Here is a 22333-nt window from a genome sequence, read left to right as displayed (position 1 = left end):
GTGAGCACAGGAGGGAAGCCGAGAGCCAACGCGTGCACCCGTTTCTGGGAAACGCAAGCAGGGCAGGTGCGTCAGGAGCGGAGCGCCGAGGGTCGCCGGTCGGGACAGGATGGCGGGGGGGGGTGGGGGGGGGCGGAGCGCACCGTTCCCCGGACCGGGCACCAACACCAGACCCTAACCGAGGCCTCCTGCGGTGGCGGGCGCCTCGGACGGCGCCTACTGGGGACTTGGACGCGCGGGCGCCTCGGACGGGTGGGCCGGGGCCGTGGGCCTCGGAGCCCGGGGCTGGCGGAGGCGCCGCATCCCCGCGCCCGGCGCTCGGCACTGAAGCAGCCGCCCCCACGCGGCGGGGCGGGGGCCGGGACCGGGAGCGCGCGGGGGAGGCGTCTGCTCCCGGGGACTGAGGCGGCGCCATCGCCTGCCCGCTGCCGCAGGGACGCGGGCCGCCGAGCCGTCGGCGACATCTTGCTCGGGAGGAAAGCGCGGGGGAGGGCGGGCCGCTCCGAGCTGCAGCGCCCAGCGCGCGGAGGACGGGCCGGGCGCCGCCGGGCGGGAGACGCAGGGCCAGCGCGGCGCGGCACCCAGGAGGTAAGCTTGGAGGGCGCCCCGAGCACCCCTCGCCCCGCTCCTGCTTTGCCTCGCTCCTGCGCCCGCCAGTCTCCGGCCTCCCGCGGCCCTGTCACCCTAGCCCGCAGCCTCTGGCGTCCCACCTCCCGAGCCGTCCCCCGAGGGGGGCCCCCGTCCCCCGCGGTGCTGGCAGCTCCGCCCGCCTCCGGGAGCCTCCCGCCCCGTACCCTGCCGGGGCTCTCAGGACAGGGTCACCGGACGCGACGCTACCTGGCGGGTCCTCCCGGGACCCGCCCCTTCCCGGGGCCGGCCGCCCGCTCCCTCCGCCCCCTCACCGCCGCCCCCGCCCGCGCCCGCGCCCCGCCCCGTGCGGGCGGGGCTCCGGGTTTAAACGTCGCGGCGGGCCGGGCCGGCGGGAGGGGCGGGCCGGGCCTCTGTGTCGTGTCCCCCGGTCCGTAGGCGGCGGCGGCGCGGAGCGGCGCGCACTCAGGCCGGCGGGAGGCACCATGTCCCCGGGGAGCGGGGTGAAGAGCGAGTACATGAAGCGCTACCGGGAGCCGCGCTGGGACGAGTACGGGCCGTGCTACCGCGAGCTGCTGCACTACCGCCTGGGCCGCCGGCTGCTGGAGCAGGCGCACGCGCCCTGGCTCTGGGACGACTGGGGCCCGGCCGGAGCCTCGGACGACTCGGCGTCGTCGGCTTCGTCGGGCGCCGGGGGCCCCGCGCCCCAGTGCGCCCCCGCCTCGCCGCCCGCGGAGCCCGCGGCGCGGGAGGGGCCGGAACGGCGGGCGCGCGGGCCGGCGGAGGAGCGGGGCGCCGAGGCGGCGGAGGCCGAGGAGGCCCGGGACGCGGAGAGCGTGGAGGAGGCGGCCGCTGCGGCTCTGCCAGGTACCGGGCCGGGAGGGGGCTGCGAGGGGCCTGCGCCTGGCGTCCGAGCTGCCCAGCTCTGGGTCTCGCTGCGCTCAGGGCAAGCCCTTCCCTTTTTCTTTTTTTCCCCCTGGTAGATGAAGAATCCACCTCCCTTGACAAAGTAAGGGTGGTGTCAGCCCCGCCTTTGCCCTCCCACCCTTTATTTCCGTAATAGGCTGGCTCTGGGTTGAGCCTGTTGTGAATTCAGTTGAAGTGCCGCTGAACTCCGTCTCTTCACCCGGGGGCCTTGGTTGCCGGAGTGAGCTCTACAATCCCATCTATTTATATCTAAGCGCGCATTTTTTTTTTTCGTAGAGGAGCCCAGCTTTCATCGGATTTTCAAAGAGGACCTACCCCGGGAGGTTAAGAATCACGGAGCCAAGCTTTCAGTCTTAGGAACGGGGCCGCTGTTTTCTGTGTTAACTCCCTGACCTCGCTGCATTGTGTCTAAAGAATATTTTGAATTTGTTTACGCAGGCTGTTGCGTAACTCCTGGTTGGTGGGATGGAAGTGCTAGGTCCTCTGGCTTCTTGCCCCTCCGCTCCGCCAAAGCGCGCATCCTCATCAGAAGGCTGCCGAGGTGCAGGGTCCGAGCAGCCGCTGGAAAATGGCTCACGGGCGGTGCGTGCCTTGTTTCCGCCACGGCCCTGCACCTTGTCTCCTGGCCAGACGGCTGCAGAGTTGGGGTCTCAGCCTCAGAGGCCCGGTGGATGGTCGCTGGTGCTCAGGGCCGAATTAAATGCCTCAGGCAGGATACAGCCTGGAGTAACGAGCGGTTCCTTCCTTCTACTTTCTAACGGTGGCCAGACACCTCTCACTCTCCACCCCCGTCCCGGGTCACTCGATTTTAAAGAGGCTCTGGCGATTAGGATAACCGAAATGTATTGAGAGCTTATGCCTCCAGTCGCTGATCTTAGAATATGTTACTTTCTCATTTAACGTTCAAAATAATTCTAAGTGGCAGGAGCATAATTTTTGTCTCAATTTTATAGATGAAGAAATGGGAACTCAGGATAAATGATCAGTGACTTTATTTTTGTTTGTTTATGGCATCGTAAGTGGTAATTAATCAACTTCTTGCAGTTTGTCGCCCTCGCCTCTCTGCAAGAGGCTGGGAGATGTAATCTTTGAGTGGAAGAGCCAGGCTACTTAGTTCTTGTTCTGTCATCGTCAGTTATTCTCAGTGCAACATCTCAGTGCAGAGCTGCCTCTCCATCCTCATGTTCCTTGTCAATTCCCAGAGATTGCTGAATATCTACAAGCTGGAGTCCTAGCTGCAGTGATCACTGGTAGAAATTTGAATAACAGAAGGTGGCGGGGGTAGGGAAACATGCCATCTGGTTTATTCCTGTGGCACTGATCTACCAGCTAAGTTGTGAGATGTACTTTATCAGACTGAATGTGCTTTTCTCCCTCCGGCCCTTCCCTTTCATTGTTTGTGAAAGAGGTGTCAATTATTTCTGTGGGTATAGAAATGTGGCTTTTAGATAGAATTGTAGTATGGATGGTGCCTGTGTTTACCTGAGTTCGTGATTATTTTGGTTTCCTTAGAGACACTGAATCCTACCAGTGGCTAAGGTCAGTTCTTTCTTCTCTGCTAATATTTCTGGTTTAGGCATCAGGCAGAAGGAAGGATGTTTGCCGAGTCCGGGATTCCCGATTACAAAATCCTTGTTTTTCAGCGGATGGTTTTATATTACTAGAATGAGGAGCACTCCTGAATTTCTGTAAAACATAAACATTTGGTTCTTGTTTTTACTGAAGCCATATGTACACATGGAATCATATAGTTCTGTGTGGCTTACTACAAAGATCCAGCAGCTCCCCCACCACACACAGACCAATTGCCTGTTCCTTAGGGGTCCACTTCCAACTCCTCTGGTTTTTCCTTTGGTGCTGATTTCTGTTTCTCCAAGTAACATGGAGATTGTTACTTGTAAATAACAATACAACAATTACTATTTGTAATTCATAGTATTGACACTTCTTAATTTTCTCCCCCAGTTTTTAGCATTATCTATTTGGCTTTAATTCTTTTTACCCCTCTCCTAATCCATACACACGGCCCCTCCCCATACCTTCCACAATATAGTCAGCACAGAGTTGGTTAGATTACAATTAGCATCTACAATGTGGTGTCTGGAAATTGTTGCTCAAAGCCGTCCTGTATTGTTTGCCATGACTCCTTTTTCTCTCACAATACAACCAATACATCAGGTTCATTATCACTGTCGACATCTTAAGACATCCCTCCCAGGGCCTCTGACCTACTTCCATCTGGCCTGGTTGCTGCTCTTGGCGCCTGCTGCCTGCCTGGTTCCATGTTGGGCGGGCCCTTGGCCACCACCCCACAGACTCCTTGGCTTCTCTCTTGGGTAGGAGCCCTTGTGTGGCCCTCACATCGTTTTCCTTCTTGGTTTACCCCTCCTGTTGGAGCTTGTGTTCTAGTAGCTTCCTGAGAAAGGGTATGTGAGAGATTAATTTCCTAAGACCTTGCATGTCAAAAGGTAGCTTTATTCTGCCCTCCTGATTTGGTGAGTTTGTGGCTGAGCGTGGAATTCTAGGTTGGAAGTACTGTCTCTAAAATATCTGGAGACCTTGCCCTGTTGTGTCGTAACCTGTGGTATTGCTGTTGCGCTCCCGTGTCTTCCTGAATCTTGATAACGTGGCCCCACCCTCAGGAAGCTTTTAGGGTCTTCTCTTTGTCCTTTGTGTTCCAAAATTTTTCCTTGGTCTAGGTCTGTTTTCCTTCAGTGTGTTTGGTGAGTCCTTACAAAGAAACTCCTGCTTTGTAATTTTGGTAAGTTTTCTTGAGTTGTTTTTTCATTTCTATTTCTGTTCCTGTTCCTTTCTTTCTAAACTCCTTAGATGGATGTTAGACTTCATGAATTTATCCCCTCATTTTCTAATATGCACCCCACCCCCTATTTTCATCTGTCTTTTTCTTCTATTTTTCTGGGTGATATTCTCAACTGTATCTTCCAACTCTTCTATTACATTTTTTTTAAAGATATTTATTTATTTATTTATTTGATAGAGACACAGCGAGAGAGGGAACACAAGCGGGGGGGGGGGGGGGGGGGGGGAGAGGGAGAAGCAGGCTTCCCGCTGAGCAGGGAGCCCGATGCGGGGCTCGATCCCAGGACCCTGGGATCATGACCTGAGCCCGAGGCAGATGCTTAACGACTGAGCCACCCAGGCGTCCCTCTTCTATTACATTTCTTTTTTTTTTTAACTGGTGGGATCCTATTTATTTTTAAATTTAATTTTGTTTTCTGGACTTGCCTTCTTCCCCTCTCTTTCCTTCTCCTCTCCCCCTCCCTTCCTCTTTTTTTTTTTTTTTTTAAAGATTTCATTTACTTATTTGACAGAGACACAGCGAGAGCAGGAACACAAGCAGTGGGAATGGGAGAGGGAGAAGCAGGCTTCCCGCCGAGGAGGGATCCCGATGTGGGACTCCATCCCAGGACCCTGGGATCATGACCTGAGCCGAAGGCAGACACTTAACGACTGAGCCACCCAGGCGCCCTCCCTTCCTCTTTTTATTCCTTTTTAAAAAATAGTATTCTCCTCTTGATTCATGCATACAGTATCTTCTATTATCTTGCTTGAGGATATTACTAGAAGTTTTTTGTTTTCTTCTCCTTGTATTTCTATAGCATAGTCTCTGGTTCCCCACTGTCTCCCCATTTTTGGTTCTTTTTGTTTATAAATCTGAATTTCATGTTAGTTTTCTCAAGTGTCTAATGATCCTTGGGTTCTCGTTCTTATTTAAGAGATGGGTCCTAGAGGGCGCCTGGGTGGCTCAGTTGGTTAAGCAACTGCCTTCGGCTCAGGTCATGATCCTGGAGTCCCGGGATCGAGTCCCACATCGGCTCCCTGCTCAGCTGGGGGTCTGCTTCTCCCTCTGACCCTCTTCCCACTCGTGCTCTCTGTCTCTCATTCTCTCTCTCTCAAATAAATAAATAAAATCTTTAAAAGAAAAAAAGAGATGGGTCCTAGAAAGTTGTCAGGACGTTCTTTGTGTGTGTTAGGGGTGGCAGTGGGAGTGTTTACTGTGGACTGAAGCATGCCTTGAAGAGTGGTCTGGACTGTCTCTAATTGCTTTTTTCATAGTCACATTTCTTTTTAAATTAAATTTTATTTTTTAGCAATGTTATACATATGCATAATTTTTAAAAATATACTTAAAATGAAAAAAAATAATTCTGACTTATTTCCCATACCTCTTGCTCTCTAGGGTGCACCTTCCAACTCTTTTCAGCTTTGTCCACCCTCTTCTCATCTAGACTTATGTGTTAGCTTTTTTATTGTAAATGTTATATATTGACTTCCCATCATGGGAGATGATTTAGCTTAAGATCTTAGCTCTGCCATCCCCACTCCCCAACATATATATAGGAGCACCCATTTGTCCCACAATATTAACTATATGACTATTTTGTTTAAGCACTATTTTGTTTCTGTGTTTTAATTATTGTGACTATGTAAAATGGTATTTACAGGTGAGCCAAGTAGTATATTCTGACTACATTTTCTTTTCATTTATGTTTTTCCTGAAGTTAACCATTGCTTCATTTTTTTGTTTGCTTATATATATTTTTTATATTCCCATCATTCATTCAGCTTGAAATAGTCTGGTAGTACTTTAAAACTTGTCATATGCTAGACACATTAGGTGTTCCATTCATTTAGTTTTTTCCTTGGAGACATTTTTTTTTGAACCCTCATCCTCCTTATTTATGCTGTCCAGATCTGACACAGCTGTCAGTCTGGGGCTTCTCTTCACTGTTTGCCTGAGTATTCCTTTTGCTTACCTCCTTTATCTGAACCCTGTCTTAGAAATCTCAAGCGTCCTTTGTGTGGCTAATCCCTTCCTTTTGGTGTAACACATCCTCTGTAAGTCCTGAGAAATGTTGCATGGGAAGTAATGGTTTTGTGACCTTGCATGACTGAAAATGCCTTTACTATAGCCAAAGGTTGGATTGATATTTTGCAAGGTAGAGAACTTTAGATTAGAAATTTCAGTGTTTTAAGGCATTATTATATTGAATCCTACTTTTTGGTCTTGCTTTTTAGAAGTACCATGCCATTCTGACACCCTGTGTATGTGACCTCATTTTTTTTTTCTTTCTTTTGGTGGGGGGGCATTTTTTAAAGAGGTTCTCTTTATCCTAGGTGTTCTAAAATTCTATGTGTATGTCCTTTTTTTTTTTTTTTTCCTAACGTAAGCTCTACACCCAATGTGGGGCTTGAACTCATGACCCTGAGGTCAAGAGTCACATGTTCTGCCAACTCAGCCAGCCAGGTGCCCCCTATGTGTATGGCTTTTATCATTCATTGGGCTGACAACTTGGTGGGCTTCTTTAGTCTGGAAATATTTCTTACAGTTCAGTAATATCTTCTAGTACCATTTAAAATAATTTCCTGTGCTCTATTTGGTTTTTCTTTCTATGATTATTTTTAGTTGGATGGTATAACTCCTGAATCAAATCTCTAACATTTTTATTTAAAACTTCTCTGATATTGGAATTTTGGGTTCTGTTTTCTTGGAGAACTCATCAATTTTATCTTCCAAACTTTATACTGGAATTTTTAGTTCTACCATCCCAGTTTTAAATTCTGAAAAGATTACATGTTTTTTGTCCCAAGTGTTAGTTTTAAAAATTAAAAATAAAAAAATAGCATCCTGTTCTTCTTGGATTTCTTTTAACTCAAAAAAAAAAAAAAAAAAGCCATAAATATCCTTTGAGGGCTCTCTCGTATTTCCTAGTCTTTTCTGTATATTTTGGTCTTTTTCGAGGATGTACTCACGTGTTTGCTCTTAGCCTGTCTGCTCATATGTAAGAGTGAGGCTTGAAGAACTTTTTAGGAGCTCTGTATGTGGGGGTGCTTGTTGACTAATTGGATGAGGACCAGCTGTTTCTCTGAGGGACTTCAAGCATAGTATATGCCCATTGTTCTTGTGTTCACTTCCCCAGACAGCATGCCTCCAATCTCCTGCCTGGAAGGTATAAGCCTGGCCATCAGCATTCTGGGAACAGAGTTGGGGAAAGGGAGCAGGGGTCTTGTTCTTTACCACATAAACCTATCTTCAGGAAGGTGTCCCCCCTTACTTCTCCTGGGCCTGGTATTTCAAGTCCATACCCCTTCTGGTTCTCTCTGGAGAGTAACCCATATACCTTCTGGGTTGGGAGAGGAGCCATCACCTGGCTTATGGGCTAGAGGAAAGACTGTGCAAGAAGTATCTACAGCTACATAACAGAATTACCCTGATAACTAATGGCTTAAGATTCCAATACTCATTGATTACTGCTCATGGTTTCTGTGGATTGAAATTTGCCTGGGCACAGGGGTATGCCTTGTTTCCGCCCTATGCTGTCTGCAGCCTCTGGTGGAAGGTGCCAGGGCTGGGGGCTGTCTGCTACGACACTCACATGTGACATCTTCATGTGCCTGGCCTTCCTCATAACATGCTGGCTGGCCGCCAAGGGCATGTGTTCCAGAGAGAGAGCTGGGCAGATGCTGTATTGCCCTTTGTGACTTATCACTGGGAGCCATGTAGCACCTCTTTCACCCCATTCCTTGCTTACAAAAGTCTGCCCAGGTTCATGGGGAAGAAGCATCTACCAGCCCAATTCTCAACAGGCACGTTCATATTATGTGGTTAGAAGAGTATGTGGGCTGGGGCACTGATTAATGCTGGACCTTCTGCAACATTTTCCAGTTCCTTTTGGGGTTCAGTTTGTGTCCTTTCTTTCTTCTGCAGGGAGTTAGGATTCATCCTACTCAATTTTGCAAGGTCACTTCTACATCTTCATCTACTTTCCAGCTTCCAAAATTTTATCAACACCTGATGTCATCACCTCCCTTGCTTTTTGTCCTGTGGGTTATGCCTTTTTTCCTTCACTCTAGTGGGCTTTTGGGAGGAAGGGACTATACACACATGTCATTGGTGCGTATTTAACCTAAATTCCATTTGTTGTATTTTTACTTATGTTTATTTTTTACTTCTTTCTTTCTTTTTTATATTTATTTTTTAAAGATTTTATTTATTCATTTGACAGAGAGAGAGACATCGAGAGAGGGAACACAAGCAGGGGGAGTGGGAGAGGGAGAAGCAGGCTTCCCGCTGAGCAGGGAGCACGATGCAGGGCTCAATCCCAGGACCCTGGGATCACGACCTGAGCCTAAGGCAGACGCTCAAAGGACTGAGCCACCCAGGCACCCTACTTCTTTCTTTCTTGATCAGTCTTACCAGAAACTTGTGGATTCTATTAGTTTTTTTCCCAAACTAATGCTTGGCTATGTGGATTTTCTTTATTATATGTTTTTATTAATCCATGATCTTTTTTCCCTTACTCTAATTTTCCTTTTTTTGAAGATTTTATTTATTTGAGAGAGAGAATGCACATGCAAGCTGGGGAAGGAGCAGAGGGGGAGGGAGAGGGACAAGCAGACTGCACTGAGCTTGGACACCGACGCGGGGCTTGATCCCAGAACCCTGAGATCATGACTGGAGCCGAAACCAAGAGTCAGACGCTTAACCCACTGAGCCACCCAGGCGCCCCCTCTGATTTTCCTTGAGTTTATTTTTCTAACTTTTTAAGATGGATGCTTATCATTGATTTTGTTTTGTTTTGTATGGTTTTTTTTTGCCCTGCCTTTCTTTTTGGATATTATTGATTTAAGGCTATAAATTTCCATCTAATTACTGCTTTAGCTATACCATCAGTTGAGTATGATCAATCCTAACTCCCTGCAGGAGAAAGGCCCAAGTTTTGTTATATAGTATTTTATTTATTTAAGCAAAATTATTATGATTTTTAAAATACATGAAAAATTAAATAAAGTTTAACATTTATGTATATAAATACATAAATACAAACATAAGGAAACATATTTTCCTTTAAGAAAAAGACTAGGGGCAGCTGGGTGGTTCAGTCAGTTAAGCATCTGTATCTTGATTTCAGCTCAGGTCATGATCTCAGGATGGTGGGATTGAGCCCCACGTCGGACCCCTCACTCAGCACGGAGGTATGCTTGAGATTCTCTCTCTCCCTCTGCCCACGCTCTCTAAATAAATAAAATCTTTAAAAAAAAAAAAAGAAAACCGAAATACCAAAAATCTACAGACATTATGCTTGGTGAAGAAACTTTAGAAGCATGTCTTTTCTTACCCCCCCCCCCTTTTTTAAAGATTTTATTTATTTATTGAGAGAGAGAGCATGCACATGTGCACCACTGGGGGAGGGGCAGAGGGGGAGAGAGAGAATCTCAAGCAGACTCTGCAGACTTCCATCACCACTGCTTTTTTTTGAAATTGTTAAACATTGCTGTAAAGTATACCTAACACACTTTACCATTTTTAAATGTGACGTTGAGTACATTCCCATTTTTTGTAACCATATGATTTGTTTTTGATGTGCACTAAAATGGTTTTAAATTTCAAAACTAGAGATTTTTAAAGTTTTTTATTTTTATTTTATTGAGTTTAATTACACTACAGTTAGAGGATACAGTTTATTTGATTTAAATAAATATATGAAGATTTGGTTTATAGCCTTAGATATGTCAATTCTTGTAAACGCCAAGCATTTATATTATTACAAGTTCTGTACCCTGTAGTTATTGGATGCAGTGTTGTGTATGTATCCATCAGGTCAAATTCTGTCGTTCAAATACTTTTAAAAAATCTTTAGAAAATACTTTAAAAAATCAGACTGTTCAATAAAACTTACTGTGATGGTGGATATGTTCTTTGTATCATCCAGTATGGTGGTCACTAGCCAGATGAGGTTATTGAGCACTTAAACTCCGACAAGCATATCTGAGGAACTGAATGTTTACCTTTATTTTAATTAATTTAAACTTATCTTTAATAGCCACATGTGGTTAGGCTTTTGTATTGGATTAAGCACAGTCCTAAAACAAGACTGGATTTTTGTTTGAGTGTTCTGTCAGTTACTGAGAAAGGGGGTGTTCTAATCCTCCGCTATAATGGTTCTGAGCACTGTTTTTGTTTGTCTGAAGTCTTTATTCTAAGCTTCGTTCTTTCGAATAGGATTTCGAATCATAGACTTACAAGCACTTCTCCTATACCAGGCACTACTTCAAGAGTTTTATAAATATTAATATTACAGTGATAAGTCTGTCTCTTCTGTATTTTCCATCTTTGTCTCCTGCTGCTGCAGATGTTCTTGAGTTTGTCTTTTTCTTGAAGTATTACGGAGCGTAAATGCCGTTATTTTATAGTCTGTTAATGCTAATTCCCTCATGTCAAGGCTATTACTCCTGCTGGTCCTTCCTTACTATCTTCTCTCCTTGTGTGCCGGCTCATTATTTTGCAGTACATTCATAATTATGTTTGCAAAATCATTTGCAGGGATAATTTGAGGCCTCAGGTCCCCAGAGAAGAGTTGAGTTTTTGTGTTGGGTGCCTGTGGACCCTCTGGGTTTTGCGCAGCAGTCTTTATCCATGCTGGGGAGGGTTGGTCCCGTGGTCCGCTGTTGCCTATGAACTGAGGTCTCCACTCTGTTCACCCCGTAGCCCGCTGCAGTCTGGTTCCCTGACCCCACGTTCCCCTCTGTCCGCCATGGGACAGCTTGGTTGCCAATGCCAAGTCTCTTCCTCCTCATCTCACTGACACCCCCTGCCCCCATCGTATCTGGCACTGTTAAGTGCTATCTCCTTCACCGAAGCTCTTCCCTTCATTGCTCACCTCGTTAGTTTTTCTACTTTTCTAGCAATTCTTTCTCGCCCTTTCAGCGCCCCTTCCTCTGCCTGGCTGTTCCTTAAATCACAGTCCCGGGGGCCTGACTCTACTCTCCCCTTCTCTGACTGCGTTGCTTCTGTTCCACATCCGGGCCTCAGCTCCCACCTGCTCACTCACCACCTCTCCCGGCCCCAGATTAAGTGTCCGGCTGCTGCCTGCTTGGCTGTTCCAGAAGCATGTCACATCTGAGGCGACTATCCTTTCCTTATCCTTTGGTGGGCCTTTCATTAGAGGACAGCATGCCCATCCACTCCAGACACCCGTGGGGGCTGTAGCCTCCTCTTTGTGCCCAGGGCTGCGTTGTGTCCGTGCTCACCTGTCAGTCCTACCCGGTGTTGCTGGGCTCTCCACTCTGGAGAGGCTTTGGCACCATCTCACTGCTGTTCTGGTCAGTGTGTACTTCGCAAGTGCCCGGTGAGTCTGAGCACCTGCCGGGCTTGGCGGGCCCCCTTCTGGTCCTTCTTTGCCTCTCCACCTCTACCGTGCCTGTCGGTCCCTACCTCCCCCCACTTCCCACACCACCCCCAGACTGCCATCGTTTGCTAGCTGGCCTTTCTGTCCTCACCCTTCTAACTCATCCTTCACGTTGCTAGTTAGAGGCGTTATTCCTAAAATGTAAATAGGGCCATGTCATTTTCCAGCTTAAAATCCTTTAGTGATTCTTCATCATCTTCAGGATAAAATAAAACTCCTGAGTTTGGCATAGAAAGTCTTTATTTCACCCTTGCTACCTGCTCCATGTCTTCATCCATAGACTCTCTGTGTACCTATCATTTTGAACTATTTATATTCCCTCTTCTCTCTGGGCCTTTGAACAAGACATTCCCCCTTGCTGAGATTCTCTTTTCTGTTTTCTTCCTGGCTAGCTTATCCTTTAAACGAAATCATTATTACCTTCTCTGGGTAGGCTTCTCTGGAAGACCTGGGTTAGACACATAGGGAATGGGAGAGGAAGAGAAGGAAGGGAAATGAATCAATGAAGATGATTTGGGTTGTTTTCCCTCTCTTTCTCAGTATTGTGACTGCACAAGCCTTCGTCGTCCCCCCCCCCCCCCCCCCTCTTCCCCCCCCCCCCCCCCCCCGCTTTCTATTTCCCTTTGTCTTGGTCTTGATGGGCTTCTTTCCCCCTCTTCCTATAGCCAGCAAAGAGAAGAGAACAAGGTGTGGACACATCACTCAGAAATGTTTGAGCAATGAATGGGTTTAGGTTCTCATGGTAAAATGGAAGATTGGCGTCTCGTCTTATCTGCAAACAGCTCAAGTGCTGTGTTTAAAGATACGGCACAGTGGTACAGAGCACTAAACTCCAGGGTCAGTGCGTTATCTCTTAAAATATGTAGTAATAAATGAAACAGTCTGGTAGAGTCAAGGTCATTGCTAAAGACAGAAAGCGAGGCTTCTTACACTTGTGCCACAGGATCTGGACTTCTTATTCAGGGGCTCACTCTAAAGGGAACATGGACAGAAGCAAGAAAAGAATCACAGCTAAAAATAGTAAGGAACAAGAGTATGTCCTAAAGAAGTGATGAGGTTTTGGAATAGCAACCTATAAAATCATTACCTAGGGACAAATTCTGGAGCATCTAAAGTGAGGGGTATCCTTAAGACCTTAAAGATCCTTAAACAGCTGGGGTAAGTGAAATGGAGCCCAGATGCATAAGGAGCTCTTTTTCAAAAGAATGAAATTAGATCACAGTCTTACACCAGACAAAAATTAACTCAAGTGGGTTAAAGACCTGACACCATAAAATTCCTAGAAGAAAACAGGCAGTAAGCTCCTTGACATCAGTCTTACCAATGTGTGTTTTGGACCTGATTCCAAAGGCAAGGGAAACAAAAGCAAAAATAACCAAACAGGACTACAACAAGCTGAAAAGCTTCTGCACAGTGAGGGAAACCATCAACAAAGCAAAAAGGAGGCAACCTGTTGAACTGGAGAAGATATTTGCAAATGACCTATCCCATAAGGGGTTAAATATCCAAACTATATACAGAACTCCCACAACTCAACAACAAAAAAACCCGAACAACCCAAATTAAAAAATGGGCAGAGGCTCTGAATAGACATTTTTCCAAAGAAGATATACAGATGGCCAATAAGCATATGAAAAGACATTAAACCTCAGTAATTATCAGGGAAATGCAAATCAAGACCACAATTAGATATCACCTCACACCTGTTAGAATTGTGATTACCGAAAAGATCAGAAATAACAGGTATTACAAGGATGTGGGGAAAAGGGAGCCCTCATACACTTGGTAGGAATATAAGTTGGTACAGCCACTATGGAAAACAATATGGAGATTCCTCACAAAAGTAAGAATAGAACTAACTGTATGATCCAGCAATTCCACTTCTGGGTATTTATCTGAAGAATACAAAAACACTAATTTGAAAAGACATAGGCACCCCTGTGTTTATCACAGCATGAGATACAATAGCCAAGATCTAGAAACAACCTAAGTGGCCATCGATGGATGAATGGATAAAGAACCTAAGGCATATATATGCACACGACAGAATGTTACTCAGAGTAGCCACAAAAAAGGGTAGGAAATCTTGCCATTTGCAACAAAATGGATGTCTCTAAAGGGTTTCATACTAAGTGAAATGAGCCAGATGAAGAAAGACAAATACCATATGATCTCACCTATATGGAGAATCTAAAAAACAAGACAAATCAACAAACAAAACAAAAACAAACTCATAGATACAGAGAACAGATTAGCGGTTACCAGAGCGGGGAGGGAGATGGGGGAGGGCAGAATGGGTGAAGGGACTCAACTGCACGGTGATGGACAGTAACTAGGCTTAAGTGGTGATCACTTTGTAGTGTATACAAATATCAAATTATAATGTTATATACCAACGTTATGTCAATAAAAACAAAACATGTAAATTTAGGCTGAAATGCAACATGAGCTCGCAAAGGGTTTAAACAAAACAGTATAACTTTTATAAAAGATAAAAGATTTATAAAAAATAATGAAAATCATAAAATGTTAGGGAAGTGGGTATGTTTTAGAGTGTATCCTTAATGTCTGGTGTTGACCTCAGGTAGAGCAGTCCCATTTTTTTTTTTTTTTAAGATTTTATTTGAGATAGAGTGAGAGTGAGAGAGAGAGCACAAGCAGGGGGAGCGGCAGGCAGAGGGAGAAGCAGGCTCCCCGCCGAGCAGGGAGCCCGATGCGGGGCTCGATCCCATCATGACCTGAGCCAAAGGCAGACGCTTCACGGCCGGAGCCACCCAGCTGCCCCAGGGCAGTCCCATTTTCCTCCAGAGTTTCTCCAGCTCTGCTGACAGAATTTAGGACCGTGTAGACTGTGGGTTCTCATTCATGCAGGCATTTCTATTGCACGTGTTGGGGGAGCTCTCCTCTCCAGCTCTTCATACTGGGAATGTGGGGCTGGGAGCCTATGTGAGTAACTATGGAAACACTCCCAATTGTGACTGAGGACCTTTCAAATTGAGGTTGCCAGCTTGCTCTTACAAGGAGCAGGTAAGAGCCATAGGGAACTTTCTATATTCATGGAACGTCAAAAAGAAATGAAATTGAGCATGTAAGCACCATCAGGAGCTTTCCATAATCATGGTGCCTCAGAAAGAAATGGAATCCTGGAACTCCAGTTGAGTAAATTAAAAACTAACCTTTTGCCGCTGCTGAGTGATTACCACAAATCCAGATCTTTCTCTGAAGCAAGGCACTGATGATTGGACCTACCTTGGGGTTGTGGAGAAAGCTGTTAGGCTGTGGTGTTTTCTAGCTTTTAATATTTAATTGAGCTGCTTAATCTCAGAATATGAATAACAGGGGTGTCTGGGTGGCTCAGTGGGTTGAGTGCCCGACTCTTGATTTCGGCTCAGGTCATGATTTCGGGGTTGTGAGATCGAGCCCTGTTTTGGGCTCTGTGCTGAGCATGGAGCCTGCTTGGGATTCTCTCTCTCTGTCTCTCTCTCTCTCTCTCTCTCTCTCTGCCCTTCCCCCCCCCCCAAAAATAAATAAATAAATAAATCTTTTTTAAAAAAGAATATGCACAACAGTTGTTGCTTTTGAATAGGCTTGGTTCAATATTGGTGTATTTGTTGATTTTAAAATGGGATGGACTGAAAAGTATGATACTAACTTGTTTCTGTATTTCTGCTCTCCAGGAAATTGTGAATTGAGCTATAAGTGAACAAGTTACTGAACTAAGCATTATGAATTTTACAACCCAAATATTTAAAGTAATTATATAGAAACATGATTTTAAAGTATTCTCATTTTGTTTTGTCTCCCTTTTTTTTTTTTTTAAAAAAAGCACTGCCAGTGAAAGATACAAAAGAAAGCCCTGAACAACAGATCAGAACAAAAGAGACTGACAAGTTACCTAGCAGTACTGAACCTCGACAGCAACAAAGTGCCTTATTTGCTAGAGGAAGTAGGAAAGCAGTCAAAAGTCCTCAAAGATCATCAAGTAAAATAAAAGAGAACAAGCATCCGTTTGCCCTTTATGGGTGGGGAGAAAAACAGACGGATACAGGAAGCCAAAAAACTCACAACGTCTGTGCTTCCGCTCCGGTGCATGAGGTGGGTTCGTGTGCACCAGCTTCTCTGCCTTTCCTTGGAGGATGGGAGTTGGGCTATGTTCCTGTGAACCTGTCCTGTGTTCACTGCGATGCTTGGGCGTCATGGTAGGTCTTAGGGGATGGCGGGGGGCGGGGGGGAGGGCAAGGAAAGCCCAGACCTGGGCATCTGATTGGCAAACAGGAGTCTGGGTGTCAGCTTCCCGGAGATCGAGGGGTTTTGCTGGGAGTTAGCTGGTATCTGGAAGGTTTACCGATATGGAGCCAGGTGAAGAAGTGGCTGGAAGCAGGGTTTTTAGGTTGCTGGGAGGCCGGTGGGCCAGAGGAGGAGGAGCACGACCAGGGCTGGTGGCAGCCCATCTAGATTTGCCACGGGCCTCTGGAGAGGTTTCCGGTTCCTTTGGCTTTGATAACTGGTATTCCTTGACCCCTTTGTTTTCTTTTGTTAGATGGCTTCTCCTATAGTTCTTGGCATCTACCGTAGACTCCCTTTTGCTCTTTGCATTAAATATGGATGATTATGTTTCCCCTGCTCATCCATATCCGGTGCCTTTTGCTCCTTGGAGCCTTGGTTGTCCTCTCCCTTGGTCCTGAGAACGTGTCCGACAAGAGGTCTTCACGTGTGGAGGCCCAAAGGAGTTATGTATGTTAGTGTTAACGCCGCTGCTACAGCCTAACGCAAAGAATGAATGACAAGAAGCAGAAAGTATGGTTTGAATTCCGATGAAATACCATAATCAGATTTTTACTGAACAGACTTCTGAACGAGCCCTAGCAGATGGTGTTTTTTGGAGTGATATTTGAGACAATGAAGCTGTGGTTTAACAAAAGACTCTGGCAATTCCATGGGATTAAGTTTAAGAGAGTTTATCTGTAGTACTAAACGTTTTAAGTGGTAAAAATCCCTTGAGACTTTGTTTTTTTTTTGTTTAGTATACTGTTGTAAAACATTTAAAGTCCTTTAATGGAATACTTATCCAGGCTTGATGCTAAGCTTTTTCAATAATTTTCCAGAGCCTATTTCTAGAGGCACATTGCAAATTGGTTGCTTATTTCTATCTACAGTTCAGTGCAGTGGACGTTTTTGGTGGTTCAGCGTCTTGGTCACTGACGGCGGGCAAGGGGATGGCTTTTGGGGAGAAGCGAACCAACAGGGCCGGGCTTGCCTCTGCCCTGCTTCAGGTGACCTGCGCGTGGCTTCATTGGAGATATTCTTGGAAACTGTTACAAAAGCTACGGAACTTATTATGCATTTATTTTGGAAATAATTTTTTTTTATTTTTGAATACCTTAGATTCATGAATCAGCATTACGAGCCAAGAACAGAAGGCAGGTGGAAAAAAGGAAACTGATGGCTCAGAGGCAGCGCGCCCACTCCGTAGAGGTGGAGAAGAACAGAAGGATAAAGCCTTCCCCCTCCGAGAACCCGTGGATGACAGAATACATGAGATGCTACTCAGCACGAGCCTAAAGGCAGAAACGGTTGCTGGGACAGCCTCTTCAAAAAAGTGTAAATCAAAGAAACAAGAAACAGAACAAAAGAAAAACCATCAAAAGAAAACAGACACAGGTTTAAGAAACCAGTGGACAACGCAAGGTGTTTCGTGGGGAATTTCCTCAAGACTGCTCTATTTCGATAGATCCTGGTCACCTACCTCAGCTGTAGGGTGACAGTTGAAGCCATAGACATTTGGTTATTTCTGAAGCTAATTCCCTAAATATTTGATATTCTTATAAGGGTTTTGTTTTAAAGCATCTTAATCTTTTCAGACACCGACACCGAATGCCTTTAAATGGCTACAGATGCTTAACACTCAGTATTTTTGTCAGATTAGCTAGAGCCTGTTGTCATCCTGTTCTCATCACTTTCCAGATTCCATAGCCAGTGAGGTCATTCCGACTTGCAGCTTTAGACCCATTTTCCTTTTGTGGAGTTTTCTTTGTGAAAGAATAGCTTGTCAACTGAGTTTTCAACACTAATATTGACTCCTTGTGTAGTGAAACCAGAACTTGTTTGTGTTTCAGTTTCGGCACCACATCACAGAGACTGTGATATTTAAGAATTCTCTGAGTTGGGTGAGGGTCCTCTTTTCTCCTTAGGATGTCACTGAGGCACTTACTATTTCATAGTTTAATAGATCGAATGCATTCCAATGAATGAGGTGCCAGTGCTGTGTCTTCAGAGTAGTACTGAACCTTTTTTTTATTATTATTGCAACTTTTTTTTTTTTTTTAAACACTTAACTGGGAATCAGTTCCTTGCCGCACTGTGGGCTTTTGCCTCTTCTAGAATAGTTGGCAATGACATTTAGAACTTACAGTGTGAAATTTCATTTAATTATGTTGAGATTGTCTTGCTCCCTGGGGACAGGGGGCAAATATTAAGAGACCAATTAGAGATGTGGCCTACCCCTCCTTTCTGCACCTTCTCCTCTACAGACTCATTCATAACAAAGCCTCGACTCTGTACGTTATTCAGACTTCTGGCCGAAACGCGTTACTCCCAGCCAGTAGATGTCCCAGAGAACTTACAGTGGGAGAATAGTAGTGTGTGTCGAGACACAGTTGTGAGTGTGTAAGCCAAGTGCACCTTCCCTGGTACATTTGCTCTTGGGGTAGAAAAATGGTTTTAAGGAACACTGGTTTCTATCCAGCAGAGACAGGAATCTACAGGAAGGATGAGTCCTAAGTTCTCTATAAGAGAGGAAAGAGGTCTTTGCCTAGGCCAGGTTGTCACCTGGAGACGGGCGAATAAAATTTGCCATTAGATGTGAGGTTGAACATTTCCTTGATATTTTTACTCTATCTTCGAAGTATTATGGTCAATTTTTACTTTTTTTTTTTTAAGTAGGCTCCACCCCCAACATGAGGCTTGAACTCACGACCCTCAGAGCGAGAGTCGCATGCTGTACTGACTGAGCCAGCCAGGCGCCCCTATTGTCAATTTTTAGAACACAAATATGTTTTATTCCACATAAAGTCTTCACACAGTGTCATCTTACAACGGTACTGAGCTTTGACAACTCACTTAAGAATCATGAGCTTTAAAAAAAACACAACTTTTTAAATATTTGCATTGTTTTGAAGTGAATTCTTTTACATAGAGAGCTCTCCTAATCATTGAGATGTATATTTGACAGGAAGTTCTATATGTTGGTCCAAACAACCTTGCTAATAATTCTGGTGAATGTTGCTGTAATTATTATTAAAGTCCTTAAACACTGCAGGTACCTAAAGATCAGATTAATGTGGCATTGTGATGGTGTAGCTGGTTGTAAAAACTGTTCCTTTCTAACCACTTCTTGCATGTTTGGTTTTAGCCATGAAGCTCAAGCGTTCCTGTTGCACCGGACAATCTTAGGGAAGCTAGCCTTGGGAGTAGCTCAGGCCCCACAATGACGGGCTGCCTTAGAAACCCAACTTCCTCAGGCTTTGACCAAGCCAGACTCTCTCCTTTAGAGAACAGACTCGTATTTAATGTGCTTACTGCTGAAAACTCCAGATAGAGATAAAACCTAGAAGGCAATATTGGCCAGTCGTCCCCCTTTTTAAGTAGAGGACAAATGAACAAGCTTTCTAAAGTACTTTTAATGTGCATGAACAATGAATTATCAATCTGAATTAATTGTGAGTGCCCATCCCATGCCCGAGTCATTAGTTGGTTAGGGTGTCTTTTCTTTTTAGGGGTGGAAATTACCCTTTGAGCCCATGACGTTTTTTTAAGTGGTAACAATTTGATGCTCTTACTTTTTCCTTCTCACTCTAGAAAGAAATGTATTTGTAACTATGTTCCTAAATCATGGGACAAGTTGGAAGACAGGAAGATAGTCTAAAATTACCTTTCATGTTGAAAAGTTTGAAACTGTTTGAGAATCCAGTGACACTTAGAAAGATAGAACAAAATAATTACTACATAAGACTCTCTCTTTTAAATTTTGGTTTTAAAATTAAAACCGTTTGCCGTAAACATGTTTTCTGTGTTACTTTTATTAAAAGCAGTAATAGAATATTGAATAACGTCTAGCACTCTGCTGGGCCAAGGTGAATGAGAAGTAAATAGGAATCTATTCTTTTTCTTTCTTTTAAAACCTAAAAGGCTGCTCTTATTTAGGAGGTATCAAAAGACTTTGGTACTTCTGGTTTTATATATATGTATATATATATGTACTCCCCCCCATGACATTTCTAAGCACACGTACACATTTTTTAAAGTTTACTAAACATATAATAGGGTGTAGGTTATCTTACTTGCTCATGATGTAGTAGGCACATATTTATGGCACTTCATATGTAATAGCTTTGTCATTGTTTCATTAAATAAAAATTGCTAATAACTTGAAAGGTGTGTATGCGAGGTCACTCCAACTCGGTCAGCTAAATTGCATGAAAGGTGTCTGAGTTGTTAGAAGTCACTTTCCAGAACAGAATTCTGTGCTATTGGCAGGGTTTAAAAAAATCTGCAGTGATTCCCCTCCTTTTAACTCGAAATGCTGTACTGAGCATAAACTTTAAAAAGGGAATGTTATAGTATTTGGTATTTAAAATGTTTAAAAGCATTATTGGCAAAGAGGGAGAGAGGCAAAGCGTATGTTGGAAGTGAAAACAACTTTTCTTGTGACTGCTTCAGTAAAAAAATAGTTTCGTGGATCGTTTTACCCTGGACTAGATTAAAAATGGTGCTAATGTTTATTTATCTTGATTCTGTATTTGTTTTGATATTAAAATGCTAATGCCTGACTCATAAGGTCCTTACTATAGTCTGGTGATAAGTTACTTAATATTTAAAAAGGGATCCTAAAAATGTGACCTGATCATTTCAAAATGTTTGCATTTGAAATGGATTTTTATACAACAGAATGAGTAGGGAGTCATTCAGTGTAAGTATATGCTTAATACCAAAGTATATGCAAGGAACTATGTCTAGATTATTGGCCCAGATTTGCTCCCTTCAAGCCTCCTAGTGAGAGAGAGAAATAAGTTGCTTCTTAAATACTTATTTCCATTTTGAAAGGACACCTGCATGAAGACATTAGAAGCCTCTTTTTGGATTTCTTTTATAATTAGCAAAACTGTACTTAAGAACAGTCTCCCCATGTTGTTGTATGTTTGAGTACGGACTTCACTTTAACATTCTGAAGGAACAAAAGCTGGGCATCTGTAATCACAACGCTCAGGCAATGAGAATTTTGGGTTGTATTTTCTAAGAATTATGTATTGCTTTTAGCTTATATTTAATATTGCAATTACTTGGAAAATGTGAATAAAGTTAATTAATATTGCAGGCTAAAATTTCTCTTTTGTGGGAAATAATTCTGATTAGTACATCAATGGTTGAAGAAAATGTATGATCATATTGACTCCTAAAGTGGATTTTTCATCAGACAAATGTTTAACAAGATATACCCAGGAAAAATACTTTCTGTATATTCAACTTTGAGTTAAACTATAAATTTTTCCTAGTCTTTTCCCTCACACCTTCCTATTTTGAAAATTACAAAAGCAATAGTGCATGGTTAAAATAATTAAAAAAGAAGTATAAAGTGAAGGTTCTTTCAGGACCGCCCCCTCACCGAAGTTCTGCGCCCCTTCGTAGAGGAAACCAGTGTTAAGTTGGGTATGTAAACCTGCAGACCTTTTCTCTAAACACTTAACTATGGAGTTACATATATGTTTCTTGGGGGGTGCACAAGTACATGATCATGCCCTACACGTTCTATAGCTTTTAATGTCGTAGGGAAGGTTTGTGTTCCAGGTTAAGTGGAGTTTAACACACACCTTCCTTTTGTTCTCACTGAACACAGCAATAAAACCTGGACAGAATGTATGGCACAACCATTGGAAGACTCGAAGAGGTAAATAGCACCAAGCGGGTGGGGGAGAACACCAGAATTCTGAGTACAACCGAAGTGGTGAGTTTCCCATTTTTGTATTCCTCTGGTATCTCCCAGCCAGAATGCAGCACAGCCCCAATTGCAGAAGTGAGCACAGTGGTGCAGAGATCCTTGAGAAGCCAGGCTTGTGGAACAAAAACAGAAGTGCTAGAGCTCAGAAGGAGGGGGGGTGATGCCCTTTCTTTGCTCTCCTTCTCCATTTTTGATGCTAGAGCCCCAGCTAATCCCTTGGCTGCCAATGGGAGCCCGCAGGAGCCGAGAGTGTGAGGGAAGGGAATTTCTTTTCCATTTGGCAGAGGCGTGGCCAAGGAGGTGGGGCCAAGGCTCAGTTACTGGGGTGGGCTGTAAGTGTTGGGCTAGAGGGCCCAGGAAGTACTGGAGAGAGAGTAGGGACTCCACAAAGTTATTTATGAGCTCTGGCTCACCCCTGACCTGCTCACCTGGTTCACACTGTTCACCCATGAAACTGATTCTAATTAGCATACCAAACATATTTGAGATCTCTGCTGATTGGTAGATTGGTAGATCTCTCCCCAGGTCTCCCACTGATCACAAGATGGTGACAGATCCAAGTAGCATTGTAAAGCCTTTGAAAACTGAACCGATGTTAGAATCACCACTCACA

At 44.5% G+C, this 22333-nt stretch overlaps 1 protein-coding gene across 2 annotated transcripts; it reads left to right on the top strand.

The window, feature by feature from the left end:
• The first annotated feature begins 403 nt into the window (after positions 1 to 403).
• Positions 404 to 21098, top strand: CCSAP (centriole, cilia and spindle associated protein). Of its 2 annotated transcripts, XM_032430327.1 has the most exons (4): positions 404 to 588; positions 1027 to 1455; positions 15553 to 15821; positions 17112 to 21098. In XM_032430327.1, exons 2-4 carry the CDS (start codon positions 1074 to 1076, stop codon positions 17286 to 17288), a joined length of 828 nt encoding a protein of 275 aa, XP_032286218.1. In that variant the 5' UTR covers positions 404 to 588; positions 1027 to 1073; the 3' UTR covers positions 17289 to 21098. The 2 variants fall into 2 exon arrangements, with proteins under 2 accessions (XP_032286218.1, XP_032286217.1); XM_032430326.1 differs by lacking the exon at positions 404 to 588 and having other exon boundaries at positions 980 to 1455.
• The last annotated feature ends 1235 nt before the right edge of the window (positions 21099 to 22333 follow it).

This window comes from Phoca vitulina, unplaced genomic scaffold (genome assembly GCF_004348235.1).
Source record: "Phoca vitulina isolate PV1807 unplaced genomic scaffold, GSC_HSeal_1.0 scaffold43, whole genome shotgun sequence".
Classification (NCBI taxonomy): Eukaryota; Metazoa; Chordata; class Mammalia; order Carnivora; family Phocidae; genus Phoca; species Phoca vitulina.
This window is presented reverse-complemented; position numbering and strand designations above follow the sequence as displayed.